General features: G+C 40.0%; 1 protein-coding gene across 4 annotated transcripts in view; it reads left to right on the top strand.

The window, feature by feature from the left end:
• Window positions 1–966: 966 nt before the first annotated feature.
• The window catches only part of unc5cb (unc-5 netrin receptor Cb), a 142,843-nt gene continuing 130,040 nt past the window's right edge, over window positions 967–13,769 (top strand). For 2 of the 4 annotated variants that reach the window (XM_017307961.1, XM_008424253.2), the window contains exon 1: window positions 968–2,722. In XM_017307961.1, coding sequence (XP_017163450.1) covers window positions 2,605–2,722 — 118 coding nt within the window. In that variant the 5' untranslated portion in view covers window positions 968–2,604. Of the gene's footprint in view, window positions 2,723–13,769 lie in introns of all 4 variants that reach the window. The other 2 variants (XM_008424252.2, XM_008424254.2) reach the window with 2 other exon arrangements.

Below are 13,769 nucleotides of genomic sequence, written 5' to 3'. Positions count from 1 at the left end.
AGATGTCATCATAACAAAAATAATTCTTATGATTTACTTGCAATTAATCTATTGCTATGGCTTATTTTGATTTTTGTAAACAAGCATTAACAATGTACATTAACATCTTTGTATATTAGGAAGGTCTGAATCGAGAATAAATAGTTTCCTGCGTATGCTACCCAAAATTGAAATGGCAGAAAGATGTCGGCAGCCTGCTGACATCATCATGCATTAGAGACTGTGATGGGGGGGAGGGGGGGGGGGAGAGGAATCCTAAAATTAGATTCATATTTTAAAAGTTTCATATCGGTGCAGATATGGTGCTGGAGTTCATGTTTCACATTAATCACAAAGTGTCGGGGACATTACTCAGACCTCTGTCATGCATATGTAATAACCCATCAGCCTTCCATCGGAAAGCTGAGACAAATTTCTCCCTGAAAAGAAAAAAAGCCCCATTTCAAGCAGTTTTTCTTTCCTCTGAATTTCTGTGTGGATGTATGTCTGTTAGGCTGAGCTCCTTATATATCTAATGAGACACAATTAGTTAAGTTAATTTGTTTACAACAAGGGACAGTGCAAAGTCCTATCCGATGTGCAGTGTTCGAACAGAATTTGTGATGATTTATTTTTCCAATGAAAGGTGGCATCAGAAGCATCTGTTTGCAATACATTGGAAATATAAACCAGGTTTTAATGCACTGGATAAAATATATTTTCATTTTTTCTACGTTATATCTCAGCTGCACTACAATGACGAGACAATACCTTAGTGGCCCTACTGTACTGGCACCTTTGTCCATAAATCAGTATGCAGGAGTTTATGGGACATTTTTGTCTTCTCACCCTGTAGCTGCTCAAGGCAGAAGTCCTTGTCTGGGACAGATTCACAAGATTTTTATTTTTATTTTTTTACAAAGGCCTGAGGACATTATGTGATTGAAGAAACATCACCAGGCTTGTTTTTCTCACATTTATCTGGCAGATTCAATTTTTTTCATTCAGTTACAATTTTTAAAGGCCCCAAATGTTTTGTTTACCTGGAACAAAGTTTGCCCATAATCGTAATTGAATTTGTCATTCATAAAACTTGCGCTAAATGTATAATTTATGGTAAGGGGACCTGGATTCAATTCAAAATACATGTGTGTGTAATTTAAGCATTCATTTTGCTAATTAAAATCAATAAAAAAGTTGGCAAAAAAGCTGTTTTTCACAGCTTATTAATAGAAAGTTTAGCGGAAGGAAAAAGTGCATTTGAAAAAGATGCATAAGCAACGTGGATAATCACAGCTTTGAAAAGGGCTGCTCCGGGGAATGCACCTCGCAGGCATCTCGAGGAACAGGTTGTTTATGAAGAAAGTCTCAGAGTCTGAAGAAAGTGGAGGCACAGAATGCAACTTTCAAGTCCAGGAGTTCCCACATTTGAGGAACCATGTCATCTGTGGGTGTTGGTTTACCGTGTTTTATCAACTCCAAAGTCAGCGCAGCCATCTACCAGAAACATTTTGTGCTTCCCTCTGCTGACGAGTCTTACAGAGACGCTCATTTCATTTTCCAGCAGGAGTTTAGACCTGCTCATAAAATAACCATCATATCACGGTGACTTATTGGCCAGCAAACTCTCCTGACCTAAACCCTCATAATGAATTTATGTCAAGAGGAAAACAGGAAAAAACAGACTCAACACTGCAGATGAACTGAAGGGTGTTAATAAAGCTACCTTGGCTTTTTAACACCTCAGCAGAGTGACAGGGTGACTAATCAATGCTGCTTCACACTAATATAGTAAGCCATGCAAAAGGAGCCCAGGCAAAAATATTTTATACATGTGTGACAAAGTAAGTGCATGTGGGGTCACATTTTTACATTATGAATTCTTTTTATAAATGGCATTCTGTAATATTCAACATTTAGGAGAAATATATATATTTTTAGGCAGATAGCAGATCATTTGATGTAGAGACAACTCCGTCTTATATTCGTTGAGACAGAGTTGTAGGGAAGACCACATTTTCTTCTTATGTCACACTTTTGATTGACTGTTTCTTCTAAATCCCGAACTTGTATTCGCCGTGCATTTAATAAACAGCTTCCATTCCTCGCTGCTGTCCGGGCCAGGTTTTGATACAGCGCCGCCACACGCCGGAGTACTTGGATTGGCTGAAGGAGCAAGGTAGTCCGCAGAGACGGCTCCTTCCCCGGGTTCAGTCCCGCCAGTGAGACGCACACGCTGAAAAAGGTTCGGCTGAGCGGGGACTCTCCGCGTGTTGGACTTCGATTTGGCGAGGGAGCATGAATTCACCTTCAAGGCAGCGATCCACACATCAGAGCAAATCTGGTGAACCTTTGAGAGGGAAATCCAACGGAGTCAGGTTTTAACGCAACATCCTCGCCTCAGACGGAGGGCGATGCGCCCACATCTCATCCCGTAAACTATCACATGTTTGTGAGGACGAAGCAAACAAACAATCAGTGCGCTGGGGATATCTTCTGCGGAGCCACGCTGTGCGCTCTTGGTTGTGGAGGTTGATACCTGGACGGGAACGCGGCGCACAGAGGGAGGATAAAGCGTGTTGGAGAGACTCGGACTTGCCTCAGAGCGCAGTTTGACTCCTCATCATGGGCTGCGGCGCACAGACTGACAGAGGAAGGGGAAGAGTGACGAGATTCCCCCCGGAGATGCCGTCCGTACCCTGGCTTCTGCTCCTTCTCCTGCTGGATGTAGGATTTGCTCAAGGTAAACTTTTATGCTAAGTGCGGACTTTACGACTGGTCAAAGTTTCACGCACGCTCTTAGCTCCGGAGTGGTTGTAGTGGTCGGGGGAAAACCCCCCAAAGTTTAAGTAGCAATATTTTAAGTCGTGTACGCAACTTTTTGGGACAGAGTTATAAAGTCAGTCTCTAATCTGCCTGGCAGATGAATGTCTACTGAATACTAAGTCATTTAGGGTCAATGTATGTAGAATGTGTAATTCACGTTTCCTGGATCCGAACTGTATTAATACTTGTTATGCCGGTGGATCGGTCAAAGATTTGAATTGGATGAATTTCCTTAGAGTTGCTTTGATGAGTAAGAAGCTAATAATAATAATAATAATAATAATGATAATGATAATAAATAAATATATATATATTTTAAATCATAAATTAATATATATTTTTAATTTATCAAAAATAAAAACAAACATCCTCCTTTTTATAAAGCAATAGACCAAGCTACTTGAAATAGTTATAAAATAAAATAGACAAAGTTTAGTATACTTTGCTGCATACATTGTGTTGACTTGTAATTCAGTAAAACTTAAAAGGACTCCCTCTTTAAATTAAAATACTGTTTATAGTTTCCCTCGTTTTTTTATTATTGTCTGGGGAAAAAAAAAAGATTTGAATCAGCAGAATCAGCATGAGGCATGTAAAACCTGGTGGATCGGAGATATGAACCAACTTTAACTCAATCAGCTCTTATAAGTGGTATGTAGGTCAAAAGTAGAAAAATCTGATAAATCTTCAACTATCTTTTTATTCTTTCAGCAAACAAATGTGGGACTTTATACATGCGTTTTAAGCAAAAACATATAAATACACATTTTTTACTTCAATTTATATGTTTATGGTGCAACTCATTGTTTTTTAAAATTTGCAACCATGATTACATCAAGCATCTTTTAAAACTCAATAGTTTTCCACCTCTTTTGGTAGAAAACGTTTTCTTTTTTCCGTCACTTTCTATTGATGTTTTAGGCAAACCGTAGTAGCTGTCAGTTACAGAACAAAGCTAAAGCTAAAACACTTGAAGGTATTTACTTAATCCTCTTGTGGATGAAATTACCTGTCAAAGGGCTGTGAGAAGAGAGCATCTGTTTGACACTTAATTGTTCATTATGTGTCTGTGCATGTTTAAGTACCGGTCTTGAATAAAGCCAGGTGGTCTCTCAGCTGTATATGGGTATTTTACTGTATTAAATGTCTGCGGTCTTCGAGAGCCATGCGAGGTTATACTGGCGGCTCAAGCACTTATTGTGTGGCAAGGATTAGGGTCTGTGAGCAACCTTATCTAGCTCCTCCAAATTGTCATCTCACTCCTACATTGTTAATGAGCAAAACGGGGTTGGAAAAAAACAAAAAAAGGGCGAGGAAGAACAAAATACAGGCCAGACGCAGCTTCTGAAGGGCAGGGCGAGATGACATAATACCCTTTCCAAAACCCCGGAGAGCTCTGTGTCATTGACTGGATGGGAATACGAACAAGGTTCCTCTCTGTCCATTAAGAAGTCGATAGAGCAGGAGAACATTGTTTGAGCTTAATTAATGGGCTTAGCTATTTTGGGGCCCTGATGAGCTGTACACATTTCCAAATCGCTTGAGAGATGCTTCTTCAGTGTGAAACTACTGGTGATTAAAGTGGCTCGCTTACAGACGCTTACTCGCAACACAGTTCTGTTCCTGAATGGCTTGTTTGTGGGTTATCAGAACACATCTTGTGCTTCTGTGCACTTGTATTTGTTTCATTTTTTAATTTTCCTTGAGGGATCTAACTCAATCGATTAATCAGAGTGCTCTTTACTTGGTTGAAGCCTCTCCAAAAGAGATAAGTTGAGACAGATTTCACAAAGCGAGAGCTTTGTGACAGTAGCTTGGTTAAGAACTCCTGTTGGGCAAACAAATCTGTCTGCGAGTTTCCAGGAGTATCTGATGGGTTTCAAGTAGTTTTTTTTTTTTTTTAACTCAACATAAAATCACAGTTCTGAAAACCGTGTTTCATTAGACAAAGAAAAACTTATCTGAAGTGTTTTCATACTTGATTTCTTTTTATTTTCATGCCTGACCTTAAGGTTGACATTTATGTAGTTCGTCTCTGCGTTAGCCACTGGGTACAGAGGTGCTGCGGGCCTTCCTGGGGATTAGTTCAGTTTTTCCATACGGCTGCTCTTGTGCCTTCCTGCTTCTCTCACACCCTGCTCCTCTCTGCTTCCTGAAGATGTGTCCTCTGAGGATTCTTTATAGAGGGGAAAGTTAAAGGATATTTGATACATATATGGATTATAAACCATCGTGAGTCAGTGTGCTGTGAGGCTTTGCTGTTTGCCGCAAATGACAATCCTGTTCCGAACAACCCGGGTTGCTGCATGGAGTGAAAGGGAATGGTATTTTCATTATTATTATTATTCTAACAGGCTTCCCGGGGGCCTGACAAACTAGCTCCCTTTGGTCTACTAACATTACAATCATCTGGGTCATTTTTTAAGCCGAGCGTATGCACAATAAGCACATTGTGTGTAAGGAGCAGGAGTTATAAATTTTTCCCCCGTGAGCTGACCGAAATGACAGCTTTAAATTCAACAAATTAAACGTAACTGAAGAATTTAATGTAACTGATGTAAAGAGAGATTAGGTTTGCAGCGCGCGCACGTTATAGAAGGGAGCTGGGGAAAGATTGTCTGCACAGTTTGGCTTCAACGGGGCAGAGCTACATGCTGGTTGCTAGCTAAGCCACAGATGGAGCGTGGTGGCGAGCGATAATTACTGTGAAAAGTGGCTGCTGAGCTTGCTTCCCTGCACCACTTGATGTCATGTACTATTGTTATGAAAGCAAAAAATATAGACGTGTGCTATTTTAGGGCCGGGAACAGTTCTTCGCTCCCTCATGTGGGTGAGGATACCTTGTGGTTGGCTGGTGGAGGCGGGATACTGTGGCTGCCATGTTTACAGTTGGCCCTGCTGCGAGGTTTGCTGTTGCACTGTTATTTGCTGAAAAATTCCGTTTTGTTCCTTTTAATGTTCATCAGAGTAATTTTTCTTTTTCACTTGTATCACGGCAACATTGTTTTCCATCTCCCCTTTATTTTGCTTCTTTTCACAGCTTTCACTTTCACAGTTCAGTTTTGAATTAAATGCTAAATTGTGGCTTTAAATGCTTTTTGAACACATCCTAATATAACCGACTAGACTGCATGACCTTCAAAACCAAAAGAATTAGCATTAACAAGAAAACATGACCTATCTGCATCACTTTGAATATTTTTGCTCCTTTCCTTTAGTTTCCTGACATCTTACTAATACTGAAGATATTAGCTCTCACAAAGCACCATCCATTTACACAAAGCTCCACCTCTGCAGTCCCAAGCCGAACTTCTGCCTCACCTCTCCCCGCTCAGCTCCTCCAAACTAGGGGCGGCAGCAGAAATTTACAAACACCTGGTGGAACTGAGTTTGCTGAGCTCATCATCCAAACTACTTCTCACTGCAAACAACCCAAAGAATGGTTGTCAACAGCTTGATGAGAAACATTTCTGAGGGCGCACTGAAGGTGGAGTCATGTTTGATACCACCGAATCAAATCAACATTCAATTTCTTTTTCAGTGCATATTTAATGACCTTTCACAATTTACAGCATTCGGAAAAACCATAAAATTCTTCCTGGTGGAACAATCTAGTAACCACGTTAAAATATGGAGAAAAAAATAGACCCCTCCATCCAGTCCAGTAAGTCAAACCACTTCTTTTTAAATGTTGCTCTTCCATGTTTCTGCCACATTTTTTTTTATTTGCTTCTCTCATGCGGCGATGCCTGGAAGCCAGCAAAACCTGACTAGTGAAGGGTATAATAGAAAATCAGAAAACTCTTGTTCCTTCCTGAGCAGTACTTGAAAAACAAAATAGGTGAGATGAAGGAGATTGTAAGGACGCAGGTAAAGGACAGAAAGGTGAGCAATGAAGAGAAGGGGGAGCTGTTGGCAGAGGCAGGGAGAGGGAAGGGTGAAAGCAGTCGGACAGAAGAGGAGAGGAGAGTGTCATTAATCACCCTGTGTGACACTCTCAACTACAGGGGAGCTTCACAGTGCAACATTCACTTCTATTAGCAGTCCATTAGCAGAGCTCTGCACAAGTAGCAGCGCTTGACAGGTAGGCCTGTGCCAGAACGGCTGACCTGTGTGCCTTGACAACGCATATTACTTCTGGACTGTGTGAATGCGTGTGTGTGTATGTGTGTGTTTGCGTCGGATGTGGAAAGTCAAAGTGCACCAGAGGGCAGAAATTACCTTGACATATTGTGGCAAGTTTTTCCTTTTCGTCTATGGAAAGGAAATGAAAATAATTGTTTAAAAGGTCCCACTTTCAGTTACACTACTCAGTGAGATGGGAGATAATGATCCTAACAATAATGATGGTGGTGGTGGCGGCGAGCTGATTTCCTACCTGTGATTTTTGCCTTTGCTGCAAAATGGCTCTTCAAAGTTGAGATGATGCATTAGAGGTGCACCCATTTCTCATTCAAAGCCTTGCATTGCCTCTTGGTATCCAGTAGCCCTCTGATTATGGGATTGTAGGGAAGGGGAGATGTGGGGGGAGGGGGAGGTGGACCACTGTTCCTGCTCTAGATCCTCTGTTCGTTTATGATTAGAGATCGGAGCCAGCAGTCAGAAAATCCGGGGTTGGTGGGGGTGAGGGAGAGGAGGACAAAGCCAAAGGGGGAGAGAGAAGTGATTACGAGTTAAGTGGCCCTTCTCATGCCATTATAAGCAGCAGGGCTGACAGAGCACATCATGAGTGAGAATAAGTACACACTCCACTTCTGCCCTTTAATTTGGCATCCTGGCCTCTCCCCTGGTGTTCAACCACTAACGTCCACCTACATTTTTCTGTCCCTAATTGGAAATCAGCCACGTGTCTTTGCCAGCACAGCCACATACAGGTGAATTCACAAGTTAAGTGACTTTCTAGTGAGGCTTTTTATAACTTTTTATATTTCAGTAATTATTTATTTATTAATTTGAGAAATACTGGCTCCTAACCTTATTCTCATCTTCTTTACATGTTTGTCATATACTCGTGCAATGTTCACATTAGTTTTTCATTCTTGGTAGCACTGGGCCTAATAATCAAGTCATCAAATTGTCAGATGAACAAGTGGACCAACCACTCCGGAGCTACTGAACAAGTGCCCACCTTTAAATAACCAAGCGTCATTATGTGCAGTAATTTGTGTTGGAATGATCATATTGATTGTCTCCAAACTAGTCCAGACACCACATTTTCTGCACAGGCTTAGACTGTTTGGAGTCCAGGATAAGGCTGACCTTTTATAATGCATAATTAGATATGATATATGTGTCTGGTATGGCTCACTCACTGTGTAATCTTACTCTAGAATTGCACGTATGGTAAAAACATAATAAATGGGTCGAACTACCAACCCCCTCCCTTGTAGTCAATCTATGAAATCACTGAGATGAAACGGGCACAGAAGATGCTGAAGGACCCATCCCATATCCTGTGTTTTAGACTAGTATCAACTACTACTGTCAAGGAAATGTTGCAAAGCTATCTGCTGCACAAGCAATCGTTTTAAACAATCTTTTCATCCAACTTCTTTCTAACTCTGATAACTTTCTTGATTTTTTTTTCTTTTTAAACTGATTTCTTGTTACCCCATCTAGACAATCTGAACTTTATGGAATATTTATACTTTATATTTTTATTTTTTTACATTTTTTTGTTGTTGGTATGCATGTGACCTTGTAGTCACTGTACACTTGCCCCTCAATGAATTTCCCTCAGGGAGAATAAAGTATCTCTTATATTCTCCTACAACACCTGAACCTTTGTTGTTGCCCTCAATGTCTTTCTACAGTATCAGTTAATTTTGTTCAGTTTTCATGCAACCTAAACAGAATTAAAGAGGCCTCTATAATGTTACTTTGCTCAGGGTCACTATAAATAGCGCAATGTGCTGATTAAAAGGCCAATGCAGTGAGGTTATTTCCCTGATGTCCTTTAACCAAGCTACCTATTCCAGCATGCAACATGGAACAACCTTGGTAACTACTGCTGTAAACGGGAAGCAGGGGCACAGTGTGGCACAAATATGTAATCCAACATATAGAGCAAAACATGCTTCGAAATGTTCAGTTCATTCAGATTTTGGATTTTTAAAAAATCTAGATAATGTAAGTAACTTCTGAGTAAAAAATCTGGTGAAAAGATTGTAGTTTTTAATGTTTTTTAGAGAGTGTTGTGAACTACTGTGATTTAACACTGAACAGGACTGTGTGTGTGGGGCTTTTTCAAAACTGGAAAACAAGCATTTCACAGTAAATTTGGAGCTATCTTGGACTTATTTGCAGTTCAACATTCACAGATTCACCTATTCAGGATTTTTCTGTGACTCATAGCTTCAAATTATTTGTGGAAATCCTGCCTATTTGCACATTTATTATTTTTTCTGGCATTGCTACTTGCCACGCTACTGGCTGGCATTTGCAAAGCAGCCAATCCAGGGCTGGCATTTATTTTCTTTCGTGGAAGTAATTGATTGATAATTAAATATCTAAACATAACTTTTGATTTTATTAAATGTTTAAAAAGTAACTTGCACGTTTTATGGGCAGTAGCTCAGGACTATCAACCTTTGAAATAAAAACCTATAAAATTTTTCTTCATAAAATTTGTCGTTCATTGTGAGCTTATGTCTGCAATACAAGCTGATTATATTTTAGAAGTCTGTAGACTTATTTACGTCAAATCCTGGTAGACCCGGTAATGTGACTCCTTGTTGCAATTAAGGAACATTAATACTAAACTCAGGCTATGCATTCTTTCTTCACGAAAGAGTCCCACATACCAAAGAGGCAGTAATAAGGTGATCTCAGAGATGATTCATCACGCCTGAGTCACGGACGCAGCATGGAGTTACCTGAATTATGATGTTTGTTTAGAAATCCATCCTTTTCTTGAAACGTGAAACACAGCTACCGTCTTTCACTCAGTCCTCACTGTCTGATGAAACTAAGCCTCTTTTCTTTGCTCTCTGCTGCTTTGTGCTCCTTCACACAGCTTTGAGTGCAGCGCAAATATATAAAATCTCCTTGGAAAAAGGATATCTTCATTATAACACCGTCTAATGTAGATATTAATCTTCGTTGGAATGAAGAATTTATTTTTTGCTAAACCTCTTCACATTTATTTATATCCTTAAATGTGTTTATTTCTGTTTAGACGGAACTAGGTTTCCATTTGCTGATCCCTCTGCTTGTGGAGGGTTGTGGTCTTTATATGTCAGCAGAACAGAAAGAAGGGTTGGGAAGGGGGGTAAGTGAGGAAGTGCTTGTGGGACCCCCCTTGTCCCGGCTGAAACATGAGAGCAGGAGACCAAACGTTCCCCATTTCCTGTCTCGACTTTATCAGCATCTTGCTCTGTGTTATTTCTACACTCTTAAAGCATCTGATGAAAGTCTTGCCTCAGATAAATGTTTGTGCCTCCTTGCTTTTTACGGGGCTCAAATGAGATACTTTATCCTTGTGCCGCCCCTCCCTCTCTCATTCTCTTTTTACCTCATTCCTGTGTCTGCTTTTGAGACACAGGAATGAAGTTCAGAGTCTCTGGTTTACATTATGGTTGCTTAAAGATGGGCTTGGGATGCCTTAAAAGACAATAATTGTTGTTCTGCTGAAGGAATACACTTTTACAAGACTTTGGGGAAGAGCTTTGAGGAAAAATAACCTTTGTTGAGTTAACTACATTTATGCTGAGTTTTGCTGAATATAATTACTTCCACCTATATATAGGTCAGCGATACTTCACAAATGAGAAGTAATTCTCCTTTTGCATCCTTGACAGTTCACACTCTTTTTCATTCTAGCTTGTGTAAGCTGTGTGTTGCATACGTTTTCACAACCATTGAAGTTTTAGTGGTTGGTCATGTTGCAACTACAAAATTTGATATATTTTATTAGGATTTAATGTAGCAACCCAACACAAAGTAGTGCATAATCATAAAATGGAAAGGAAATTCTAGATGGTTTTATAGTTTCTTTGAAAAGAAAAATCGGAGTTGTGTGACACAGTTATACTAATTATACTATTATTCATGAATAAAATCCAGTGTAACCAATTGTTTACTTATGTGCAATCTGAGTGTGGAAGACCAAACAAATCTGCCAAAAGAAGTGCATTGGCCTACACTTAAAAGCCTGGCAAGGAGATGGCTAGATACCCAAGAGAGATAGATTTGGAGAAGATGCAGAGAAACTCAAATAGAAAAAAAACTGCTTACAGAACAACTATTAGCGGTGTACTTCTAGCAATTGAAGACTAGCGAGAAGAAAGCCATTTTTTAAAAGGGTTTTATTGGCCTTTATTTGATAGTTAATTGACAGGAAAGTGGGTAATGAGAGAAGGGGGAAGACATGCACCAAAGGTCGCCAAGGCCGGGAATCAAACCTGCGACAGCTGCGTCGACGACTAAGGCCTCCATATGTGGGTTGTGCTTAACCCCTGTGCCACCACAGCACACCCCAAGAAAGCCATTGTTGAATGAAAGTGGCAACATTGTGCTGTAAGGATGTTTTTATTTAGGAGACACAAGGATCTTTATAGAGTTGACGGGAAGATGGATGAAGCTTTATATAGGGCAATCTTGAAAGAAAACTTGTTGGAGGCTGCAAAATATTTGAGACTAGGGTAGAAGTTCACCTTTCAGGACCACAGCAATTCTACACATACAACCAGATGGCAATGGAATCATAAAGTAAATATATATTGTGCTATAACAGCCCAGTCGACGGACTAAAACTAATGTGATTATCATTGACAGATCTGGAAACTTACTGTTCACAAATGCCCAATCTCCGGTCTGCACAAGCTTAAGCTACTCTGTAAAGAAGAATGGGCGTAAGTTTCAGTCAAAGCCTAGATGTTTACAGCTGGTGGAGACAGAGATGTGCTGTTGTAAATGCAGCAAACAGTGTTTTTGCAAGCAATTGACATAAAGGAGGCTGAAGGGATGCCATTTTCTATTTGAAAAAGTTGAAAACTAAGAATGTTTTCCTTTCCAATGCTTTGTGTTGGTCAATCACACAAAATCCCAGTATGACATTCAGAGGTTTTAATATGACAAATTCTAAAAAAAAAAAGAACATTCAAGGTGTTTGAATGTATACGTTTCTATGCGTTTGTTCTTACAAAACCAGCTCTCTGTCTTTGTGTGCACGTTGTTTTTCTGCACGCGTTTGTTTGTCCAGTAATAACTGGGTTTGAAAAAAATGTCTGCTTCAGAGAAAACTGTCTGAACAGCAGACCGTTCCTCTTTGCAAAATCAATCTTTCTCATAATTCCCCACATTTTTCTTCCATCTGTTATCTACCGAGCTGCCAAGCAGACTTTTAAATGAAGCAGACCATTACCAGAGGGCAGAATTAAACGTGTGTCACGATGCCAGCCTGTAAAAGTTGTTTTTACCGAGTGAAATGAGGTGCTAAATTAAAGCTTCTCAACTGGTATGTACTGTTGTACGAATAATCCCCACTAAATACATCGTCAAGGAAGGGTCAGAATACAAACGCACACCTACTTTTTCCAGATTTGTATGTTTTTGACTTATATTTTGCATAAGCAACTGAATCCTGCTTCGCTGGTCTTTTTTGGGGATAATTATTCTTCACAAGTCTCAGCATGCTCAGTGGAATTCAACATTGCAGAAACCCCCCCCCCCAAAAAAACTATGTAATAGCAGACTTAACTACCTCACGATCAACCACCCCACCGCAGAGCTCCCACCAACCTTAACACCCCACTGTGTGACCTCTTTTCCTCAGTTTTGGCTTTGTTACCGTGACTCCAGTAATAGTTTGCAACTTGAGATTGCTGTTGGGTGTCAGCACTTTCCTGTGTTTGTACAACATATGTGTGTGTTTGCCATATCTCTATGATCAGTCCCTGGTGACTTAAGTGCTGGCAGACAGTGCATAACTGGGGTAAGCTCAATGGGTCTCATTTAGACGGGACCCAGACAGAAGCCCCAGTGGTGGAAGGTTACTTTATTACTCCTAACATGTAAAGTACACCACTGAGGCTGCTACATTTGTTGGCTCTCTCAGAAAAGAGCAAATTGTACCGCTTTGCTCTTGTTGTAAAAGTTGTGAGAAATTTCTAATCTGCTACATCGGACGGAAAATAAATGGCTCTGTAGCCTTTGATTCCCATGCATTCTTTTTCGGTTAATGAAAGCTATGGAAATGAGCTTAATAATTGAAACCAGTCTCGCTGATCTGAAAGTTCAAGTAAATGTGAGAACTGCATGATGTATTAACACAAAAGGATCAAAAACAGCCGTAATACAGCTGCCCTCAAATTTCTAGCAGCTTCATATTTTTGTATCTACACAAAGGATGTGCTCAGTAACTGAAAATGTGCTCACTTCAGTTCATTATGAATCGTAAAAAATATTACTCAAACATCCCTGTTGGCGGAGGAGAACTCCCAGCTGTGCATTTGCCCCTTTCAAGGAGTTACCCAAACAGTAGGCAGAAAGTGAATAATGGATGTTGTTGTGATGATTGCTTCAAAATACTTTTGGAGAAAGCAAGAGATTCTTCCAAAGAAGGTCGAATGTCTGAATAGACTCAATCTTCCACACTGATTCATTCATTCAGCAAACACAACTCTTGTTTACTGTGTAACCTCCACAGGCTGCTAATCCTTCAAGAAGCAGAACCCAAAAACACTGGGGCTCAAATCTACTGTGATGTGCACGCCGCTATTAAGGCTTTTTGAACATCATACGTCTCAGATTAGAAGAGGACATCAGTGGTCTGCTTTAGAGATTTTATTTGTACATTTCAAACAGTATTAAATATATTTACAACAAAGAGTAAAGGGTAAGTTTTATGGAACAATTGAATCCACAGTTCAGTGATCTTGTGATGTGATTCAATTTTTTATGTGCAAGCTTCTTTTACAGTTTCCCCCTGTTTTCTCTGTTCTTTCCTGATTTTATTTTTTTTA

The sequence above is a fragment of the Poecilia reticulata genome, linkage group LG12 (assembly GCF_000633615.1).
Source record: "Poecilia reticulata strain Guanapo linkage group LG12, Guppy_female_1.0+MT, whole genome shotgun sequence".
Classification (NCBI taxonomy): Eukaryota; Metazoa; Chordata; class Actinopteri; order Cyprinodontiformes; family Poeciliidae; genus Poecilia; species Poecilia reticulata.
The sequence above is the reverse complement of the archived record's forward strand: the minus strand, read 5'-3'. Positions and strand labels throughout refer to the sequence as shown.